This window comes from Zalophus californianus, chromosome 10 (genome assembly GCF_009762305.2).
Source record: "Zalophus californianus isolate mZalCal1 chromosome 10, mZalCal1.pri.v2, whole genome shotgun sequence".
Classification (NCBI taxonomy): Eukaryota; Metazoa; Chordata; class Mammalia; order Carnivora; family Otariidae; genus Zalophus; species Zalophus californianus.
In genome coordinates, this window is record NC_045604.1 from 6,748,037 (window position 1) to 6,771,408 (window position 23,372).

The 23,372-nt window shown below is 51.8% G+C and overlaps 1 protein-coding gene across 13 annotated transcripts in view; it reads left to right on the plus strand.

Moving 5' to 3' along the window:
* LOC113931924 (nitric oxide synthase 1 adaptor protein) overlaps positions 1 to 23,372 on the plus strand; it is a 277,773-nt gene that overhangs the window by 226,461 nt on the left and 27,940 nt on the right. For 12 of the 13 annotated variants that reach the window (XR_003522920.2, XM_027610140.2, XM_027610134.2 and 9 more), the window contains 2 exons: positions 6,014 to 6,122; positions 15,192 to 15,333. Coding sequence is in view for 12 of the 13 variants with exons in the window: in XM_027610140.2 (XP_027465941.1) it covers positions 6,014 to 6,122; positions 15,192 to 15,333 (251 nt within the window). In the remaining variant the exon portion in view is untranslated. Of the gene's footprint in view, positions 1 to 6,013; positions 6,123 to 14,540; positions 15,012 to 15,191; positions 15,334 to 23,372 lie in introns of those variants that run through there. The other variant, XM_027610139.2, reaches the window with a different exon arrangement.

Consider the following 23,372-nt stretch of genomic DNA (forward strand, 5'->3'; position numbering starts at 1 on the left):
CCTCTCTGTCCTTGTGGGTGTCTTTTGGGTTAGGAATGCCCACACCTCTGAGACCTCGAGAGGAAAATCTCTGCTGCCTTCCAGCTGGAGGCCCCTGCCCCACCCACGGTGATGTCAGGGGACCAGTGATGATTTCTCTCTGTTCTTTCACTTGCAGGCTCACAGTTTAAAAGTATTTCTACAGCACTTCATGGGTTACAGAGTATTTGCCCATCCACGGTCTCGCCCACTCTCAATCTCTGCCCCTCCCAGAACTTTACAACCACTCTGAGAGAGATTTTTATTCTCATTTCAAGGAGGAGAGGAGGAAAAAACGGCCCGAGGCCCCATGTGGGCTCTAGACCCCCTACCCTGGGGTTCCCTGCTTTGGGCTGTGGCAGGCCCCAGGCCGGCTAGTGAGACCCTCCTGGCAGGCGATTCCAAAGTCCCCACAGAGATGAGGGCGGGGGGGCGGAGCACTCACACTGGGGGGCGTGGCCATGCTGGTGTAGACGGCGTCCTATCAGAGAGAAGGATGGTGACAATAACCAGGAGCCTGAGAGGCAGGAAGGGATGAGCACTTGAGGACAGACGTGCAACCTTAGTGATTCCAGTTGGTCCCAAAAAGGCGAGCCTGTGGAGAAAAATCATGGTGGCTACCCAGATTTTATACAGTGCTCCTTAAAAGAACACAGAATGGCAGGCAGAGCTTAAAAGCAAACGTGAGCGCAAAGGAGCAGGAGTGATGGACTGAGTTTCTGGGTGCAGTGGGCTCTCGGAAAAGGCTGAGGATGAGAGAAATAGCACAGCGTAGGGCGGCATGGGACCAGAAGCTCCCAAGCCTCTCTACATCCACGCGTTCCATTTTTCTACCTCTCTCTTTTTTCCTTCAGTGGAGAACTATCTGATCTTCAAACCAGAGACCCTAGAATATAGGTGACTTACAAAGCAATGTTTAAGAACCGTGAGGAGAAAAGGTGCCCCTCCTTTAAGTGTGTCTGGGCCTCGGGTACTTGGGTCCTGGGGTCCTAACGAATGAGATGCGAGAAAATGGCCAGGATAAGACATTCCATGCCACTTTGTAGGAAGGAGGAAACTCTAGTGAACTCATCGAAGAGATCATTAAGCGGACGGTCTATGAGAGCTCGGAAAAGGAAGTAGCGATTACCAGGCACCAGCCCTAAAAACCGGTGACCCAGGTATGCTTAGGGAGCCCGCCCTTGAATGCGGTCGTACAAGTCGGCTTCGAGCCTGAGTTGACCACAGTGTGAAGCAGCGAGATGCTCTCACTCAATGAAAAACCACACTCAGAGATGTCCAGAACATGATTCCGTTCTGTGTCCTTGGCAAGAGGCCCTGGAGAGTTGGGGTATGTACAGAAAAGGAGCGTTCACAAGGAAGAGGGAACTCCTGTTTACTGAGCAAGCAACTTGCCGCGTGCTGGGCGTTGTGCTAAGTGTGGGCTCTATGTGTGTTTTAATACTTCATACCGTGCAGGGATTGCTAATATACCGATTTAAGTGAGGAAGGATAGGATTATGTCAGTGGAGTGGTTGGGCTGAGGTCAGTAGCTGGGGAGTGGAAAAGCTATGACTTGAACAGAGATGTTTCTCACCCACCGTCCTCTGCGCAAGCCTGGCGGAGCGGTAAAGTGATGGACATGGGCCCGCACAAGGACTCTTGAAAGAGGAGGTAGTGAAGTCATTTTTACAACAAGGGGAAGAAACAGAAACATGGCGGTGGCTTCCAAATATTCAGAAGGTTGCCCTTTGGAAGGAGGGTTAGCCTTGTTCTCCAAAGCCCCCGATGGGTGGAAGTAAGGCGGTGGTGTGGAGGTAGTAAGACCACTTACCGTTCGCTAACCACTTGCTGCTAGAAGCTCCCCTTGCTGTGTGCATTCCTCCTCCAAACCCCGGGGGGTGAGGTGCAGCCCTCTGATCATCTCCATCGCGCTGGCAAAGAACCGCAGGGAGATAATGCCCAGGATCTCCCACTGGTCAGTGGCTGAGCCCAGGCCTGAGATCGGGGTCTGGCCCACACCAGCATTTTCAGCCATTTCCCTTTGCTGCATTCCTGTTGGTAGATTTCTCCAATCAGCATAAGGGAAAATGCCCAAGTAACGAGAAGTTCCCAAAAAGGGAGCCCTCTATCAGGGAGCCGCCCTTCACCGTGACAAATCCTGAGGGGCAGGGACGCTGGGTTGGATCCAGGCCTGATGACCATGCAAGGTGTCTTTGTGAAATTCTATTTTTATCCTGTGCTCTTGAGATGTAACAAGTTTACTTTAGATTAATAGTCGAGGAAAGGGGGTGTTGGTGGGTCTGGTGGTTCTTTATCGCTCTGCCAACCTGAATTCTGCAATAAGCTCCAAATCCAGTTTCTCTGAGATACCGTTTCTAGTTCAGTCATTTATGATAAGTTCATGGATAGAACAATCCGTAGGATAGTTTACTGCTATAGCTTTGAAGAGTAACAGTTCCATTGGCAGGTGAAAATCATTATTCTATGCATATTTGAAAATAAAAACAAGAAATTTGAAGGGGGAACAGAACCTAACAAAACCCTGTAATCATTATTACAGTATAATGAACTATTCTGGTATCTCACCTTTGACAATTATACTGAAAGTTGAGAAAATTGAGATACTTTTTGGAAGCAGGATCAAAACCGTACCAGACTTCAGGATAAAGAAGGGGGAGAAAATCTTTTCCTTAATCTCTGGAGCACTCGTGTTGGTCTCCTCCCTGCCCCCATTCCCAGCACACACAATCACAGTTCTTAAGACAACCAGGGTATGAAGAAATAAGGGTTCTTGGAATATGTTTCTAGATCTGGAGTTTTGGACCTGCGGCCTTAATTTGTTGGTTTATTCATTTGTTGGTGAATGAGGTCGTATGGAAAAACTTTGTGGCTTGACTGCGTTGGTGGATACTCTTCTAAGCTCTGACTAGCTGACATTTTAGCTAGGTTAGCTAGAGGTTCTTTTTCTTTGTTTTTTTTTTTTTTTTTTTGGTTATTTATCTTTAATAATGACACGTTACGTTTCTGAACTCAGACCTAGCAGCACCGTCTACAGAGAGCCCCAGTCCCCAGGGACTGCATCCACACACGGCTGTCCTCATGTTTGCTGGAAGGCTGCTTTGTCCATCAGGGGAAGGTTAACTTCCCCTGCTGCCGTTCCTGGCCACCTTCCTGGTCTCCGTGTCCTGTTGGCATGCTGCTCTGCCTTCATTTCTGCCCTATCAGTTTTCATTCCAGTTCTCAGTCCTTAGGGCATTGCGTAGTACTTAAAAACTCAAAAGTGGAGGGAGTTTTATGTATGATTCAACTGAACTAACTGACCTTACTTCCTTGGTCCGGGGCGGGGGCGGGGGGGCGGGAGAAATGAAAAACCAGATGGACCACATCATGGGTCGGGTGCTCACTAATGACAGCACGATGCCTCGCTCCCCCTCAGCTGGTATTAGGAACCTTCTTTGTGCCCATTACCATGTTGGCACTGAAGACACCAGGATGTGGTCCTTTTTCCTTCAAGGAGCTCTAGCATAAACACTGTACTTATAAGGCAGGTGCTGTGGGAACGGGGAACCCCAGGGGGTTGGGGCAGGAAAGCATCTCTGACCCGAGTCTTCAAGGACACAGGCTGTCACGGCGGTGGCAACGGCAGGTAGACGTGTGTGACTAGTTCTGAAGGACTCTGTAGGTCAGGACTCTGGGAAGAGACGAAAGCAGGAAGGTAGCCATGCTGAGGAGTTTGGACTGGATTTTGAGGGCAGTAGGAAGCCTTTGAGAGGTTTTTAGAGGGAAATAACGAGATGTAGTTTGTGTTTTTAAAAATACCACTTTGCTAGCGAGGTAGAGAATGGGTTGGCCATAGGGGAGCTAGGAAGCAGAGAGAGATGCTAGACAGGTTGCAGAAATCCAGGTGAAAAAAGAAGGATCTGTGAACTAGGGCATCACCATGGAGAAGAAGCAAATACATTTCCAAGCCATGTTGAGGAGATGGGCTGCAAAGAACGGGGTCGTGAGCAACCGATGGAAAACAAGGGAGGAAGTCATGGATGTGGCTCAGGCTTCTGGCTTGAGCGGGTCCAGGGCCCCTTGTTCAGATGGGGCTTGGGAGAAGGAAGGTCTCGTTTGCTTGGAGAATTACAAGGATGCTGATTAATTCAATGGGGGGCGGCACGATAAATTTGAGAAGCTTCAGAGACGTTCAGCGGAGGACATCTAGAAAGATTGCCGTGGGGGAGGGCTGGGTCTCAGGCAGGGGGTGCCGAGGTACAGCAGTCCCTTCCATGTCCCTTCCCTCTCTCAGAAGCCGCATTAAACAAACCCACCTCTCATCTGCGTCACTCACAGTTGGTGGACACGTGAGACGTACTGATGTGACTTCGACCCCAGTGAGCAGAGGAATGGGGTCCCCGAGGTGACCTTGGATTTCTTGCCAGGATTGTTCTTCTCTGTGTCGACCTTCCTTCCGAATGTCCCTCCCAGGCTCCTTGGGGTCCTTGGCGAGAATCTCAGTAACAAGGCTATTGAGAGAGCGTACTGGTAAGAAGTACAAAGGCACTTTACTCATTATTGCATCTTTCCGATAACCTGGCCGGGTGTTGCTATTAATCGTCTCGTTTGACAGGTGTCGCAGTCAGTGGCAAAGTTGTGGATTTGACTCTAATTCCCATTCTCTTTCTGCAAAGTACATGGCACTGACTAACAGGAAAACAGATCGGCCCGTTAAATCCTCGGATGCAAGTCACCGGGGTTATTACTGAGGAAGAGATGTTTTAGGGCAGTGATGTGGCCCAGAGGTGTTTCTCCGGAGCCACCCTCTCCTTGGCTCGCCCCAAACCGGCCCCACGGATGCGCCCCCAGTTCTTCCCTCCTTTGCCCCATGCTGACCACACTCGGGCCTGGCCGATCCCGGGGCACCCCCATCCTAGGCCCCCCTTCAGACTCTGCCACTGGGGCCCTGCTTACAACATTCCCCCTTTCCACAGCCTTCCCTCCGCCTCCTCTCTTGCCCCCAGCAGCCAGAAAAGAGCAGCAGGAAGTGAGTCCTCTGCTCAGAAGCCTCCAGTGGTTTCTCTTCTCACCTGGAGTCCACACCCTGACCTTCCAGGGCCCCCGTGTGCTGGCCTCTGGCCGCTTCCGTGACCCTGTCACCGAGCACACGCCCTCCACTTAAGCCACCCTGACCTCAGGCCGTTCCTTGGACGCTTCCGGCACCTTCTGAATGCCACAGGGCTTTCACGGAGCGGTTCCCACTTCCTGCCGTGGTGTCGCCCAGGTGGTTCTGTGGGAGGTTCCCTCTCGCTCAGGCCTCTGCCTCTCCGTGGGACCTTCCCTCTGGCCACGCTGGCCAAAGCAGCCGCCACCGCCACGCTCTGCCCCTCGTTCGGCCTCTGTCCTCAGAGTCCTCGTACTGTTTGTTTATTGGGATCGCCTGCATGTGAGCTCTGTGGGTTTCGGGCCTTTATCTGTCCTGCTGCTGCTGGGATAGCGCCCGGCCCACAGCGTGCTTGCGGGGGACTGGGGGAGCCACGGAATGAGCACCTGGAGGCCGTGGGCCTGCCGGAGAGGGACAGGAAGCGAAGTCACTACGGCGGAGGGACTCATAATGGAACAGAGTATCTTCATCTCCCCCAGCGTGGCCGGCATTGCTGGCTCCCTGACTCTCCGCATTTGGAGAGAACCATGAACAGGTATCCGGAAACTTGCCCACATTTCCACGAGTAGGATGCGGATTTATTGCCCTGATAAGGACGGCAACGGTTTGTTTTTTTCCCCTTCTAACACACAAGTTACCAGCACAGATTTGCTGCCTAGTAATAGCGTGGGGTCCATGTCCTACCATGCCCCCACTTCTGAATCTGGAGCTCACTCCGGGGAGTGTCTGGAGCCTGTTGAAAGTGCCACCTGCTTTCACAGGAAGAAGCGAGCTCTGTCTTCAGCGTGCCCTTAAACGGAGGTTTCCTTGTTGGAGATTTGAACCTAATGCCCTCTTCGGTGCATTTTTCTGTTGCTCTTCCTATAGGATCTTCTACGTCTCTCATGATTCCCAAGACCTGAAGATCTTCAGCTATATCGCCCGAGATGGTGCCAGCAATATCTTCAGGTGTAACGTCTTTAAATCCAAGAAGAAGGTAAATGGGCAGTCTTCGGTCATTTTTTATTTTCCTCTGACAGACCCAGAGTAACTTCCCTCCCCAACGTTGACCCATCCCCTGTTGTTGGAGAGGCAAGATTCGAGGTGGTTCTCTGCGTGCACGACATGGGGGAGCCTTCCGATTAGTCTGTCAGTGCCCCTGTGTAATGAAGTTCCCCTTCAGTTCCATCCCCACTTTGTACTCTGTGACACGTGGACAACTGGAGAGATCTCGACCATCGGATGAGGGCTCTGGAACGGGACAGGTGGATCACACCAGGAGTGATGCCCACCTTGGTGTGTGGTAGGCGAGAAGCACGGCCGTTGACTTAAGTGACCTTTCATCATAATTTTGTATATCGATCAGGGGTCTACAAATCATGACACGTGGAGTCTAGTGTGTAGACTCTGTGTGCGAGGCGGGTTGTCCTGGGTGGTTATTTTGGGGTCGTAACCTTGATGCTTGAGTAAATGCAATGTTGGCAGTTTGGTAGATGCTTTTTCTATCATTTCTCCAGGAATTTAACACAAAACTGAGGTTAGAAACCTGGGGTCTAGCCCCCGCCCCACTAGAGCCCTGAGAAATATTATGTGGGTCACTATCCCCAGTGGGTCTCAGCTTCCTTGTCTATAAAACAAAGAGGAGAGTCAAAAGCAGAGTTTCCTAAAATGGCTCCTGGAAAATATTTACCATCCAAAATGTTCCGTGTTAAAACTCTCCTCCTTGAATTTGCCGGGAAAGTCCTGAAGTTCGAGAAACCCCTTTAGCTCTGTTTAACCCAGCATTTCGCAAAACTGTTTCAGCCACGGGATCATGTTTTTGCCTTGTAATCTGTGTAATATCCTAGGAACTATTTTTCTGCAGAAGAGATTTCGGGAAACACTTTATTTATGCCTTTGAGATTCCTTACGCATCTGCTGTTCTGTCCATAAACCGCCGAGCATGGCTTTCTGTGAGGACGACTTCCAGATCCCTTCCTGTGGACCCCTGCTTTGACGCCGTATGACATCGTATACTATAGAGCATCTTTAATAGATTTGTAGGGACCTTGTCACGTGGGCCTAATAAGAATAATACATGACAGGGTCATAATTAGTGAATCTTATGTGTCCAGTCCCCCCACCGTGGCCCCACAACGAGAATTCTGCTTTGCTGATTTAGCTTCTTCCTCTGAGGAGATTGGTGCCCTTGGCCACCTTTTCCCAGGCTTTTTAACGCAAATCATGGGATTTGGATGGAAGGAGCTGGAACCGGAAAGGTGGAAGGAAAATGCGCAAGTTGGCAGACTTCTAGATGGTAATACAGTTGGAGCGAAATGTGTAAGTGGGGCTAAGTCGAGCCGCATACTGAAGACCTGATAGGAAGAGGAGGAGGGAGGGGGAGAGAGATAAGCCAGAGGGGCAGTGGTTGAGCACAGGGGGCTTGGGAGGGTGAAAGGCTCTTCTATAGCTTTGAGGTACAGGGGATCTGGGAAATGCAAAGCGTTCCTGACAATTAAGAATCGGATCATCTGTAATGTGCTTTGACAGGTGCGACTAAAGACTCCAATCCCCTTTTAATTCATTTTGAGTGCCCAGCTGTCCACCTGACTTCAGTTTTGTCCAGAGACTGGACCACGTGGGCCTTGGGATTTATTAGAGCTACACATGGCACATTATAATTTACCAAGTACTTTAATATTTAATCTTGCTTGATCATTTTAAAACCCCTGTGAAGAAGTTAAGACAGGTAATTTTCACCCCCGATTTCTCAGATGACTAAATTGAAGCTCAGAGAGATGAAATGACTTGCTCACAGTCCCATGAAGAGGCACTGGCCAGAGTCAGGGAGCCGGGCAGAATTTTGAGCAGGAAAACCTAGGTAAAGGGTATCATTCATTCTATTTGCTTTGCCGTCAGATCTAGCAGATTCAAACACAGTGGGGCCGTCCCATCCTTCTGCCAAAACCTGAGTCGGAGAGCAATGCCCACTGGGACTTGGACCTTAAAGCAAAGCACAGAATTGAGTTCTTATTACCCAGTAACAAAGGAGTGGTCGCCCGGCTCCCTCCCAGTTCGGCTTTTCCCATGTCTCCTAGCTCTCGGGGCTCATTCGGATCTCTGGCTCTTCTATTTTCTGTGTCCCTTTTCCCCTCACCTCCTGAGGCTGTAACTCTCGGCGGAGTGGGTTCTCAGGCCCTTTGCTGGCCTGCAGCCAGGCAGCTGAAAGAATGGTGTCCAGACAGCCTGGGAGGCCTGCTGCTGCTGAACTGTGGGTGGAAGGGCCAGTGAGGAGAAGTGAGTGTGCAGGAAAGCCCGCAGATGGGGTGGGGGTGGGGGGCTGCCTGCCAAGTTTTGCATGCTTATCCCGGTGAGCCTCTGGGGATGGTGACTTACTGTTGTGTAAGCCACTTCTGGTCTGGGGAGGTAAGAGTTAGCTTGGGAAAGAGTTTTAATTAGCCAGTCATAGGAATACCTATGAAGTGGGGGGGGGGGGGGGGGGGGGGGGAGGGAAGAAGGGGTGTGGGGAGGGACTCCATGCACTGAGATGTGTCTTGCAGGGATGTTTTTGGAGCATTGGAGGTCAGTCGATCGGGAGATCTCCTGACTGGCAGCCAGCAGACCTGGCTGTTCTCCAGAGCCTTCGTGTTGATCATAGTGTAGAAAGACTTCCTATGAGCTCCTTGCCGTGCCAGGGCTTTGGGATATTGCTGTTCAGACCACACCGTGGCCCGTGTGGGCACCCAGGGCCTGTTTCCCATGACGGGCTCCTTATGTTGCTGTCGCCCTTCCCTTCCCGTTCACCCTGGGGAGCAGAGCTGTCTCTTCTGTCGGTTGAGAATAGGGGTCAGGCGTCTCTGCTGTCCTGGTGGAGGGCCCCCGTCCTTGGTCTGGCACAACGTGATTCTGGATCTGTGGATCCCCACGCAGGTCGCTCACGCATATAGCCAGTGTGGTTCTCCTCTTGGGCTCTTGTCAGGAGCTAGATAGCAAAAGATCACGGGAAGCTAACCTAGCACCTGCTAGTCATCTAGGACTCTGGGTTACTCAAGTTCTGGCTTCGTAGGAAGTCATCTGTTTTGGTTACCTGCTGTGTGCCTGCCAGTCTTCTAAACTCTGCATGTGAGTTATCTTATTTCTTTTGTGAGATAGGTACTCTTAACGCTCTTCATTTTCCAGATGGGAAAACAGAAGCTTGAGGGACATAAGTCATAATAAGTGGAACTTAACCCAAGGAGTCTGACTCTTAACCACTCCATTTTACTGTTTTCCACCAGGAAGTTGCATACAAGGAGTTGCCTTGTTCTCCCAAGACCTATTTGCGATGGGGTTCTCCTGCCCTTGTCATTTGGGGATGGAGAGCTCCTTAACTCTGTATGACCCAAGTCACTCTGACACAGATTTTCCTTCTGTTCCTCTCACTGTCTTTGTAGGATCTGTACTGACTCCGTTATATAGTTGGGGAAGGAAAGGGCCCAGGGAAGTGGGGTGCCATTGGTCACACCATGAGTCAACAGTGCTACTGATACTGGAACCGGGCCTCCTGCCGCCTCGTCCCGAGCTGTGGCCACTAACCTCTGTTGCATGAAACTCCTGGAAGGAACGTGAGCCTCTAGACTTGAGCTGCTCCAGCCACCAAGTGCAATGAAAGGCATCTCAGGAATGCGGGTGGTTGTGTGAAAGGATCCGATCGTCAGGAATGAGTTCCGTGTGACTGGGAAGGCCTGCCCAGGACTGTTGGTGGGCGTGTGTCTGCGGAGGGGGTGTTCGTCCCCGCGTCGTTCAGACTTCTGTGAGAAAGGAAGGCTGGGAGTGGGTCTTTTCCTCGCCCAGGGCATCCGGTGGAGACGTTTCCTAATGACCACGGCATTCTGCTTCCCCTCCTCAGGCGGGATAGTGATAGTATTCATGTGCAAGGCCTCCGGCCTCTTGCGTGGTCCCTTGACCTCTCCTGTGGAGTGGATGTCGCCCTCCTGTCTTGTCCTCCCAGCCCCGGGAGAATGAGGCTGTCGGCCCTGATTAAGTGCGACTGTACTTAATAGCGCAGCAGTGCATGAAGTGTTGGTGATTAACAAGAGCCGCAGGAATCTCCCTGGTCTCTTCACGGGCAGCTCCTTGAAACCATTTTGCCTGCAATCACAGCTCAGTTGGTTTGGGTTAGGAGAAATTTCTTCCTCCTGTAATGCTGTCACCATCAGATGAGGGGCCACAGCTGAGAAGTCTCATGGTCCGTCCTTGAGTGCTTGCAATGGATTTTGAGCGATGATGACAGTCGTGGGCTAAACAATAAGTCACTTGCCCGGCCAAGTTTACAATGAAGGAGAGGGAGGTCTTACACTCAGGACAAGAGCCTGTTTTTTATGTCTTAAATGTTGGGGTGGTGGGATGGGGTTGGGAAGTCGAAATAGAGAAACCACAGGTCTCCGAACTCATCTGGTCCAAACCTCTCTCTTTATGGATGAGGAAATCGGCTCCTGGAAAGGTGAGTTAGCTTGCTCACGGTCACGTGGGTGGGTACTGCCAGTACCGAGGTGATAACCCAGCCTTCTTTCCTCTGTGGTCCTGTGGTTCGTGGACTAGCAGAGTACGAGGAAGAACCCAGCAGTCTACTGGAAATTTTAAGATCCCCTATGTCCTGTCGATGTCGAAAGTCCTGCTCACTTTGAAACTAAACTTTCCCTATAGTGAGCAATATTCTGGTGTCCCAGGCATTGCCTCAATCAAATTATAGATCAAGACCATTCCATAACCTGTTGGACAGAATCCCCACCCATCTCCCGTTTCAGAGCCTTCATACCTCGGATCTTCCTCTGTGTAGAATTCCAAATATATTCTCTTGCCTCAGCATTGTGAATTCTATACACTGCAGTCATTTGATAGATACAAGCTTAAATCTTTTACAATGGTTTAAAAAGGGAACAAAGCACATTAAAGAAACATGACCTTCAGTTCTATTTTTTTGTTGCTGAGACTGGTAGCTCAGGTCAAGGTAAGGGCACTGGACTTTATTGCTGTGATAGATGAGAAGAATTATAAACCCAGGAGCTGTACTGGAACGGACTTATTGGACTTCAAGTCCCCTGGAATTCAGAAGTACTCAGCAGACAGGTCTCCAGTGCGGGGTGCGGAGGCAGTAGATGAGAGTGGAGAAGACAGGGCTGTGGACTAAGGGGGAGGGTGCACCACGTTTCCCTCTTCTTCCTGTTGCCTTTGCCATCTTCATCTTCATGATGAACACCTGCTCATCCCTTTCCTTACTTACCTGAAGACTCCTTACGTCATCTCCAGGAATTGTGAAATACAGCTTTTTCCAGGACAGTGAAATGCGGAGCAGTGCCCAGGGTCATTCATTCCTTAAGTCAGCTGTGGAATCAGACGAATAGCTACCATTCTTCACGTGTATGTTGCATTCGGAAGATTCTCCATGTCTACAGGGCCAACCGACAATGGGGTCCCCTAACATGGGAACAGAAGATAAAATCATGACCGACTGTAGTTTTTCCCTGGATCAGCGAAGTACAGGCGCATCAACCTTTTGATTTCTGTCTTCCTGAAGCTACCACTGCAGGCTCTTGTGTGCTTTTGAGCGGCCGCCCACTCTCACGGAGAACATGGCCTTAGTTCATGGTGGCCGCTGCAGTTCACTGGATACCGACACCCGTTAGGCGTTCGTTGGTACCTACAAGAGGACAGCAGTTGGTTGTGTCTTGACCCCTGTGCTGGACGGAGGGACGGCCTTGTGGGGGGGCGGGCCGTGAGAGGGAGGGAGGCTTTGTCAGCATGAGTAAGTAGAATGGTCTAAAGAAGCATTTCTGTGTGTCGTGATGGTAAGTGGTACAAAGTTGTAAGACCACTTCCTTTCCAGGCCTGTTTCACAAAATTGCCTGTAATCGGCACTCTCCTGAGCTGCCGTGCTCCCCATCTGTGGCCGAGAGCCACTCCGAGAGGTTAGATATTCCTTCCCAGCTTTGAAAAACATCAAAGCGACCACAGCCAGCCTAATCTTGACAACTCAAAGCCCACAGATGCTTTGGGGCTGCTGATGGAAAGTGGCTTTTGGACAGGAAGATTTGATCCATGTGGCCGAGGACTTTCAGGGGGCTTTTGTGAGACTAAACTGGATTTGTCCAGAAACAGTGCAGTATAGGGATGCTTTGTAAAAATCTAGCAAATTCCAGAGAATGGCCAGGTTCTGGAACTGGAGAAGGCCGCCTTCCCAGCATGCCGCTTGTGTGTTCTGCTCTGTGCCTGGCTGCCTTGACATCTTTTCATCTCCCCTTTGATTTCCAAAGGCCCGTTTGTGATCATGAGGTGTGAGCAGCTCCTTGTGACCCATGGGGACCTATGGAAAGGGTTCTTTTGGGAAAGCTGCTTTTAGTGAGAGTCCTCCCTCGTGGACTTAGACATGGTATATGAACTATTAAGTCTTAGCACATGTGAGCCCTGCATTCCCCGGGCGGCAGGCAGAACCGGTTTTCTTGCTTGGAAGGCCAGAAGGCCTGGTCCCTGGGCGGCGCAGGCGCAGCCAGCAGGAACCAGCATGGCTGTGCAGATGGCACCAGTGGGGGGAGGGATAGGCCCTGCCTGGTGCGGGTTGGCCTTATATGGGAATCCGAGCCATCTTCAAGTCATTTCCCCCATCAGGGTCCTTACATGGAAATCCACTGAAAGTAGACTTCCCACTGGTGAGGGGAGGCAAGCCTGAAAGGTCAGAGGGCACCTGAACTCACACAGCCATTTCCGAGAATTGGGAGCCATCTGGCGTCTTCCAGCTTCTAGAGTGCTGAGAAGAGAGGCCACGTGTTTCCAGTCCTCCTATAAAGCAGGTAGCAGGGTAGCTTGATTCCGTGTTCAAGTTCAGAGGGCTCCTCATGGAACATGCCTCTGTGCCCTTTTACTGCGAGTGGAAATACAACCTCCATTCAAGGGGAGTAAAGCACAAATTGAAAGGAAGCCACTTAGCAGCCAATGTGCAAATCTAGAACTCTAATCCGACAGTCTCCTCGTGGTGGCAACCATCACACAGGCACAGACCAAACATCATCGGGCCGGCAGCTTCTCCTGTGTTGCGCGCTGTGGGGAGAGAGGGTGGTTTAGCCTTTTATTTTTGATGCTCACATACGTAGTCAGAGGCAACTTTCTTAATATCTTTCTGTTGTTGATAAAGTAAGCCCAGCCATTCCTGTTTATTTTCTGTCTTCGTTGCCTTTTGGCACCAAAACCTGTCGGTGAGCACTCGGGGTATGCCGAGCACCGTGGGAGGCGCTCTCTCGCATGTTAGTCCTACAGGTACCCCTCCGGGTGGTGGAGGAGAGGTCACAGACCTCACTGAGTCGCCCCTTCAGGTGGCATCACAGGCAGGCATAGAAGAGCTGTCAGGAAGGGCAGGTAGGAAGGGGGGGCCCTGAGGCGAGGAGGTGGGGTGCCATTTCCAACACAGGGAAGGCGGGACCAGTGAACCTAATAAAGTCCGCATTTCCTGCCTCTTCAGGGAATCCGAGGTGAGGGTCAGCTGCTTACGAGAGTGAGTGTGCTAACGTGTGAACGTGAAGCGTGGAGAAGACTAAGCATCAAAACCAGGCCACTTCCTTCTGACCATTTTGGGCCTGTAAATAGTTGGTTGCAACTGGTGGGTATGTTCCGTACGCTTGTCCTTGATAAAGGTGGCAGAGATGTGAGCCACAGTCTGGGTTCTTCAGAGGTCGGTCCTGAGGGTGTTCCATGGCCCAGCTTGGGATGCAGGAGAAATGCAGGTCCTCTGAGAAGTCATTTCCTCCTGGATTGAAATCTGAGCGCTCCCTTTCAAAGAGAAGATGAGAAATCCCGTCCCTACCCCTGTCTAATCCTATAGACTCGGGGGCACGTGTGTGGGGACCTTTCGACTTCTGACATCATCCTCAAAGCTAGTTCAGTGAAGTACCTGTGGCTTCCAGGGACGGTGGAATTTGCCACCTGTCCTCCTGGGGGGAACCTGAGAGTCTGTAGCCACAGACGCTATAGTGAATGTGGAGCTTGGCTAGGTAGGCACAGCTGACCTGGAGTCAGATCATCCAAAATGCGACTAATCTCAGACGCAGGAGTAGGGGGACAGCCACGGTTAAATAAACTGCTGTCAGTGGTGGTGGGGTGTTTGGGGACCTCAGGGGACAAGGAGCAGTGAGCTGAGCTCACCCAGCCTGTAGCTTGCCCTTGACTCAGTCTTTGGAAGACAGTGAAAGTGGGCTGAGGATGCAGTCGGTCGGCTGTCCACTCTGGAGGCCAGGCCCTGGGGACCGTGGTTGTGGTTCTTCCTCAGAGCCTGTGTGGGTCCCTTAAGACTGTAGGGGACGCGGCTTCTTTGTCCTGCGTCCTCTCCAAGTTAAGGACAGCTAGAGTCAGGCTCTGGTCTTGGGCTGTTAAAAGAAGCCGTTAAATAGCTCCTCAGCCGCCCACCTCCACGCCAATAAAGAAAGAAAGGAGGAAGAACGGCAAAGAGAAATAGCCACGGAACAGTTCCAAGGGAGCAATGTCTTTAGAGCGAGAAGGCTGTCCTTAGTTAAGCTTGCTGCCAGTGGTGTTCTAGCGGACTTGGATTCTGGGCTTCGCTGGCTCTGCTGTTTAGACGGCGGCTTCTCGGCCCCTCCTCCCCACCACCCCTGGCCTGCTGGAGACTCACCATTTCCAGCAGGAAAGAAGTGAGGGCTGGGTTGCTCTTCTTATGGCGAGCCCGTTGAACATTTGATTGTGGTTGGAAAGGAGTCAGAAGGATCTCGACCACTTCTGTTAAACCTGGGAGAATGAACTGGGCTAAGTCCAGAATTGGGGTATTTGCCGTCTGTCCTTCCAGTTGGTTTATTGTTACAGAACCGTGGTGAGTGTCTGTTTTCTGGGCCATTTCAAGAAGAAAACTATCTCTGCACTCCTCTTGGTGAGCGTGTGGACGTCAGAGCCACGTTAGATGTTTCCACCTCTTTCCTTTGCCGGCTTCATGGGTTTCTGTCCGCAAGGCCCCAGCACGTCCTCTTCTGCCCCTGGCCCTTCGCGTGTCCTTGCACAGGGTCCCCGTGCCCCACGCCCTTCACTTGCTCTTTTCCTTTCTCCTTCCCAGAGCCAAGCTATGCGAATTGTGCGGACGGTCGGGCAGGCCTTCGAGGTCTGCCATAAGCTGAGCCTCCAGCACACGCAGCAGAATGCAGACGGGCAGGAGGATGGAGAGAGCGAGAAGAACAGCAGCTGCTCAGGGGACCCAGGTAGGCACCTGGCAGGTGCGTGCAGTGGGCGTGGACGGACAGGAGGTGGTGGTGGCGGCAGAGGGTGGGGGGCACCCAGCATGGGGCCGCACCTCCCTCCACCAAGCCCCAGGCAGCCAGTCCACTTAAAAAACATTTTAGTGTTTCTTTTTCTCTCTGGATTCCAAATTTTCTTTAAGGAACACGTGTGGCTTTCCTAATAGACAATTAAAGATGTTTGTCGAACAAGGAAACGTTTGAGTGGCTGATGCTACCGAATCTGACCCCCAAGAAAACTTCAGTACAAAATCACCTTCATAAAACAAATTAGAAAGAAGATAAAGTTTATAATTACCTTAATAGCTTTTTTCCTGTTTTCTAAATTCTGTAGTCCTGTGAACCTTCCATGTGGACATTTTTCCAATACCTCTCATTTTGAAGTATCAGGAAGCCTGAACATCTTTTATAAAAATGCGAATTCTCCCATTCATCTCTCACTTTAACAGAACAATACAAATTCCTGATGGCAAAAGGGTCACAATGGAAAGCTATCATATTCAGAACCTGGGGGACACAGATAAAGCAGTGTGCAGAGGAAAATCCAAAGGTTCGACTGTTCATGTTAACAGATAAGCAATCGTGAAGATCAAATTAGTGAAGCATCCAACTCAGGAAGTCAGAAGACAACAAAGTAAAATCTCACGCTGCAAAGGTCTGGAGAACGCAGACGGTTGGTTTTCCTTCTGGCAGCACCAGTCCCTGGCTGTGTGATCTGGGGCAAGTTAATAACCTCTCTGGGCCTTAGTGTCCTCTTTGGAAGAAAACAGGAATAAAGTCCACCTCGTTGGATTATTGTGACCACAGATGAGCAGATACATGTGAAACGCCTGGTACATAGTAAACACCAGATACATGTTAGCTGTTATTATTGTAACAGAAAATAAGGAAAAATAAGAATAGAAGAATTTCTGGAAAAGATGAGTGATGACAGATGAGTGGCTTCGTAGACATAAAAACATAAAGCTATACTAGGTAAAACTGTACCATCACATGAACGCGTCCCTGGGTAGATCAGAATAGAAAGCTTAGACGTAGACCCAGACACGTACAACATGTGATGTTATTCTAGATGTTGCTGGGAAGGTATTTTTCAGATGAGATTAACATTTATTTATTTTTTTAAGATTTTATTTATTTGCGAGAGAGGGAGGGAGGGAAGGAGGGAGAGCACCGAGGGAGAGGGAGAAGCAGACTCCCTCAGCCCCCGCTGAGCAGGGAGCCCGACGTGGGGCTCAGTCCCAGGACCCTGAGATCATGACCTGAGCTGAAGGTAGACATTTCACCGACTGAGCCACCCAGGCACCGCAAGACTCACATATAAATCAGAGGCTTTGGATAAAGCAGAACACCCTCCATAATGTAGGTGGGCCTCAACCAGTCAGTTGAAGGCCTTATTAGAACAAAGGGGGATTCTGCCAGTAGATCACCTTTGGACTTGGACTACAACTCTTCCGTGGGTCCCTAGCCTGCCCTACAGATTTTGGACTTGTCACACCTCCACAATCACATGAGCCAGTTCCTTAAAGTCAATGTGTCTACGTGTAGTTCCCTGATGCAGTTTCCATCGCTCTGCAGGGCTGTAGCCTCGTTTACACAAGGAGGAGAGAGGCTCTGCTTGGGATGCCAGTAGGTTATGTAGACAGCACATCCGATCCGTGGACCTCCTTAAGATATACTCTCAGGTCTTTGACGTCTTAAACTTTGAAGAAACTATACCAGACTGATGTTTCTTTCTTTTTTTTTTTTTTAAGATTTTTTTAAATTTACTTAGAGCAAGAGAGCACAAGCAGGGGGAGTGGCAGGCAGAGGGAGAAGCAGGCTCCCTGCTGAGCAGGGAGCCCAATGCAGGACTCGATCCCAGGACCCTGAGATCATGACCTGAGCTGAAGACAGACGCTTCACCAGCTGAGCCACCCAGGCGCCCCTAGACCAATGTTTCCACATGTAGAACATCATTTGTGTTACATCTTGGGGAGCAGGTATGCAGAAGAAGCCAAGTAGCTGAGGTCTCGTGTATATTAATGTTATTTGAGAAAACGATCACTGAGAAGGTAATAAGGAGAGAGGTGACGTGGCTGGCGGGCCTGTTATTTCCATGCTGACCGTCCGCTACAGCTGGAGGGCCATAGCCACTGTCACCATCGCCGTCACCAGCTCTCTGCTCAGCCCGTCGGTCTTGCCCCGAGACCCCACTCCCGTGATTCCACCTGCTGCCTGCCCCAACGGCCATCATTCTGAATAACATTTCCTTTTCCTCCAGCTTTCTTGTTCTAGGAATATGGTGTATTACCTGTAACCTACAAAATATGATGTGTTGATCAACTGTTATTGATATGGCTATTAACAACAGTAGGCTATTAGTTACGTTTTGGGGGCATCAGAAGTTACGTGTGGATTTTCAACCGCGTGGGGTTGTCGGTGCCCTAATCCCCGTGTTGCTCAAGGGCCAACGGTATGGTACTCTAAATACATATCACATAGTAGCTAGTTCTGTGGCTCTGTGTCGGAAATGCATGACCTACCCGATCTAGGCAGTGCGGGAAGGAGACAGGAGGGTCTCTCGAGTCCCATGGTCTTAGGGCGGGTCTGAATTCAGTGATGAATTAGGGTGCCCTCGGATCGCAGCGTTTACCCTGAAGGCAAGCCTACTTAGATACTTAGAGTACTAGCGTTTGGGATGCCACAGATCTGGGATGGGAAACCTTTCTCCCTCAAGGAAAGCCGCTTACTGCCCGGCCCCATTGTCCCTTGCTCTTTATGGCCCCACCTGCTTGCTTACGGGCTGTAAACCACTGGGAACACGTCTCTTCTGTCCATAAGTGCCTCCCCCAGAAGCATTTACTGACTGCAGTGGGGTTTTCGTCTGTAACGGGGGACCTCGAAGCACCAGAGTAGAACTGCTGGTTGTGTGTGTGCGTGCGTGTTTTGTTACGAGCATCATCTCGCATCCATGCTCGGGAGCTTTCCGTTTAATGCCGTGGGTACCTTTGCCCCGGCGCCGCCCCACGTGACGTGGCAGCAGGCCCGTGACAGCACAGGGGAGACCGGTTTACTCTGCCGACTTGGACTGCGCACGCGCTGTCTTTGATGTCTTGTCCGCCCTTTGCTTTCTGGGTTCCAGCAGTGCTTTTAAGATGGCTTTCACCTTCATCGTCCCCTCCTTGCCTGCCTCTTTCTTGCCTCATTCTTTCCACCGGGGCCCTACCCTCGGGGAGATTTATCTTTGGTATCTTTTGGCAGCCACCGCCTTGGGTGCGTCCCTGGGGCTCAGAGCCAGGTGGGGCCAGGGCTCCTGCTCGGCCTGCCCTGCTCTGCCTTGTGTGGTTTCTTTGACTCCTGGAGAGGGTTTCCTGGGCGAGATCCCGCTCCCTTGGAGGCCTCCTCCTCCTCCCACGGCAGCCATCCAATGTGGGGAAGGGCTTGGAACGCTTGGGAGGAATAGAGCTTCTTGAAAAGAAAACTCTGGCCATCTAGACGGTTGGGAATATTTATTCTGCGTACCTGTTGCATGTGCTGCTCACTCCGAACGGCGAGCAGGCTGCTGACCCGTCCCGTCTGCACCCCCACCTCCCCCTTCTCCTCCAGCGCCGGCGACCGCCGCCCCATCTGTCTCTCCTTGGTTTTAGCGCCCTCCTTCATTCAACAGATGTTCGTCTCGCCCCCCTCCCCCCCCCCCCAACGTGCCAGGCTCAATTCTGGGTGAACTGAACAACGGGACAGGTCCCCGATGGCAAGGAGCTGGCTTTCAAAGTTGGGGGTGGGGGTACGAACCCGTGACAAATACACCAGATCACCTGGGAGTGTGTAAGTGAAGACAGTGAGGGCGGGGGCGTGGGGGGGCGGCAGGTGGAAGTAGCCGGCCTGTGGGGAAGGCAGGATGATACCACCGTGGTTCAGAGCACCAGGCCTGGAGCCCCGGCACCCACCTTCCCAGCTCTGTGCCTCAGTTTATCTGTCAGGGCCTGGACTGCCTGGAGGGTGGTTCTGAGGATAAACGATTTTTACAGGTAAAACCCTTAAATTAATGCCTGGGAGGTAGTAAGTGCTATTTAAATTTAAGCTGTTACCAGTGCAGTTTTGAGGCCAAAAAGTGGCCATGTCCAGCACTTCGTGACTGAGCTAATAAACTCGTCTTCTTTTTTGAAACCATTTTATTACCATATCCTTGACATGTGACAGGTTCTGCATTGACCCAGCAACGCCTCTCCGTTGAGCCCCCGATGCTGGCCCGTCCCCGGGAAACCAGCCTTCCACAGGTCCACCCCTTATGTTCCCCCAGGGCCACCCTGCTGCTTGTCTCCAGCTTCTGCCCCACGGTCAGTGTCATCATCCCCCTGCCCCCCCCCCGCCCCCGCCCGGCCAGGATTACCCTTCACCTGCTTCTCCCTGAGCACCAGGCCACCAGTGCTGTCTCTCCCGAGTGGTCACCTGAGTCTTCTGCAGCTGCTGGCTTCTTCCCCACGGCGGACAGATAAGGTCAAGCCTCTCTCATCGTCAAAACAAAACCAAATCCAGCCTTCCTTGCCCCTGCGTCTCCCCCAGCCTTATCTTTCCCTCATCGTTCAGCTTCTTGCCAGATTTATCTGCACTCATATAGCTTTTTCCTTTCCCCCCCCCCCATCCTGGCCGTTATCCCTCCAGCCTCCGGCGATGTGGTGTCTGCTGCCTGCCAGCCCTTCTGGAGACCACCAGTCAAGGTCACTGAGGCCCCTAGCCAACAACCTGAACCAGCCTCTGTGTGCCCAGTTCACCACGGGGCAGGAAGCGCTTGCCCCACCCCCACCCCGCCCCAGCTTCTGGGGCACCACCCCATATGCACGCACAACCTTTTTTTGTTGATCTGCTACTTGCTTTCCAACATCCTTTGCGTTTCTCCTGGGCTCGGTCCCTGGTGCTCTTCCCTGACTTGCCCGTGGTCTCGACTGATGTTTATTTCCTGACCAGACCTTTCTCCTGAACTCTCCGACAGCTGATGGGTATCTCCACTTGGTTGTTACAGACCCTGTGATTCCAGCAGGTTTAAAACTCCATCTTACCCACAACCCTGCGCCTCCCGAAATTTCCCTAAAGGGCACCAGTCCCTACCAGGTCACCTAAATCAGAACTTTCAAAACTCATTTTACGCATATTCCTCCCTCCCTCCCTCCCACTCCCACGGCTCTCCCGTCCCCCACCACCGGTATTCTGTCACCCTGCCCTGCGATTTCCACGCCCTGCAAACCTCTCATATCTGTTCTCTGCTACTGTGGCCCTCTTAGCGTAAGCCCTCCTGTTTCTCACCCGGAGCGTTGCTTTCTGTCTTGTCCCTTCTAGATCTGTCCCCCGCATCATTTCTAGGGTGAAATTTGAAAGGATGAAAACCCTTTGGTATACTCACCTGCTTTCAGTCCTTCAAGATAAAATCCTGACTCTTCCTGGTTGGGTCCCTCCATACAGGGTCGTTGGCAGTGAATACCTCTGTGTCTTTGCCCCCACCTAGAACGCCTTCCCAGCCCTCCCTTCCCCAGGACCGCTTCCTCACCTGTCTTAGCTGGTGCTCCTTCTCCAGGTCTTATCCCCTCTGCACGGGTTACCCCCTGCATCCAGGATAGCTCCCTCTGTTGGGACACAGCCTCCTGCTGCATCCATGGTCTCTGTCTGGTTCCTCCATCAGGCTGGGGAAGCCTGGAAAAAAAACACAGCCCAATCTCCTAAGTTTCCTGGTTTTGCTAGAAGGTTTTTCATATCGTTTCTGGTCCTTTAAGCTTCTTGATGCCAGGAAAGTTGCAAATACGAGATATTCCCCCCTTGTCTGTCGGGACCTGAGGAAGACCATTAGCTGTGGGCCCGCCCTCTAAATCTTGCCTTATCCGATATGCTAACAGGCACGGCATCCGGAGCATTCCGTCTACCCCAGCTTTACCCTCCTTGTTCTAACAGGTCTGTTACCGTCCTGACTTTCACCCATTAGCCATTGTCCAAGCTCAGGACTTCAGAGGTGATCATCAGAGAGCCCATGGGGTGGCAGGAAGTCCCTCAGAAAGCAGGTCCTGTGGTTTGTGACTCCCCTTCCTCAGCCTTGGTTTCGGGACTCCACTAGTACCAACGGAATGGCCGAGAAGTCTGTGACTCCCTCAGAAACAGAGCAAGAACCCGAGAGAATTTCTGATCCCTCCAGGCTTCTGGCCTGGGCATCTCCAAACGCTTTGTGTCCTCGGTATTAGGGACTCCAGGAATGGAGGGCCGGGGGGCCCCCAGCAGCCTTCTTCTGTAGCCCACTCCCCTGTTTCGCCGACCTATCGTGACACTCTTTCCTTTGTTAGTGTTTACTGAATACCTTCTCCGTGCCAGAGCCCTGGGAAACACGAATGAGACCCAGCCCTGGCCTCAAGACTGAGGGAGGTTGGGGGCGGGGGGGTTGGAATAGAAGGCCAGGCACGCCCAATCCCAGGTGCCAAGTACACCAACAAATGGATGCATGGTGCTGCGGGACTGAGCCTGTCCTGGGGACTGGGGGAAATCATTTCTGCTGAAAACACATGCATTTCACCCTGTTCATCTCCACACTGGCCCAGAGAACCGATGCTTACAGTCCAGCCCATCCACCTGTGGAGAAGTAGGCACGAGTTCTCCGTCCACCCTCTGTCTCACAGGCTAGCCCTCCCGACCATCAGGAAGGTCACTTCTGGACGCAGGGGTGTGGTGGGAAGCAGCCTGCTCTGTGTCCCCGCCTGCTGGCTCACAGAGGAGCAGAGCCACTCCGCCAGGCTCTGTCCCAGGGCCGTGTCCCAAGTCCTGGAGCAGCTGGGAGGAAAACCAAGCACGCTGGTTGGCTTTCTGAAAACCAGGCTTGCTTCCCCAGTTGACTCACATGGTTTGCAGAGGAAGACCTGTTAGAACTATTTGTTCTAGGGGTACCTGCCTGGCTCAGTTGGTAGAGCACACAACTTTTGATCTTGGGGTGGTGTTCAAGCCCCACATTGGGTATAGAGATTACTTAAATAAATAAATATTTAAAAAAAAAACCAAAAAAACAAAAAACTATTTGTTCTCCGAGGCAGGCCCTCAGATGACTGAGGCCTGGCTGCTCGGGGAGGGGGTTGGCTCTCTGTATTTCCTGCTGACGTGAACCTCCTCCATTTTACATGTGGTGCTTGGTCTCCGAAATCTTTTAAGAGACCTTATTTGAGTACAGTAGCAATGAGCCTAATTCCAGATGTAGAGAAAGAAAAGTACTTCCCAGGAAATGCCCAGGAATGGCCAGGTTTTCATAGAGTCAAGAAATAGGAACAGGGAATGAAGGAAAATAAGAAATAGCAGGACTTCCACACACACACACACGCTGAGTGCAGCCGCTGTCTTCAGTGGGGAGGTGAAAAGTGGAGTGTGGACGGACTGGAGAAGACTTGAAACCCAGTCACCCTTCTGTCCCCCCGCTGCTGCCTCCTGCAGTCCCCTTTCCTGACTTCTGTGCTTGGTGACTAGGTCAGAGTCCGGCTCGCCTCACAGGGGTGGGGGGCTGCCCCCATCTTAGACGGGGCCTCAGGTCTCCTCAACCTCATTCTTCTGTCACGTACCCTTCCTTGTCCATCTAACTCGGCGTCTGATTTTGCCGTTGGAGCTGGGGCCCCAGGAGTGGGGCCACTTACCCCTGGTCTGACAGCCCGCCAGGGGCATGGCTGGGGAGCCCCCATATGTCTGGACTCCCAGTTCAGGGCACTCTCCCTGGGTGGATTCCACTCCTGAGCTCAGAGGAGGTCGAGGTGACAGTCACCCCCGTCCCTTCTTGAGCCCCTGCACCCCGTCAATATCGACCTCATGCCAGCCTGGCAAAGCAGTGGCGTCCAGCCTCAAGGAAACCTCGTTGTTGTTTCTGGACTCTGAAGAGAGATTAAATAGGAACATCTCACCGGTTTAGGAATGAAGGGCGGGTGGAGAGATCAGGAAGCCAGTGGTACTCTCTGGGCCTGACGTAGCCGAACGTGAAGTGCCAGGAAGGGAGGAGGACCTTGTTCTTGGCA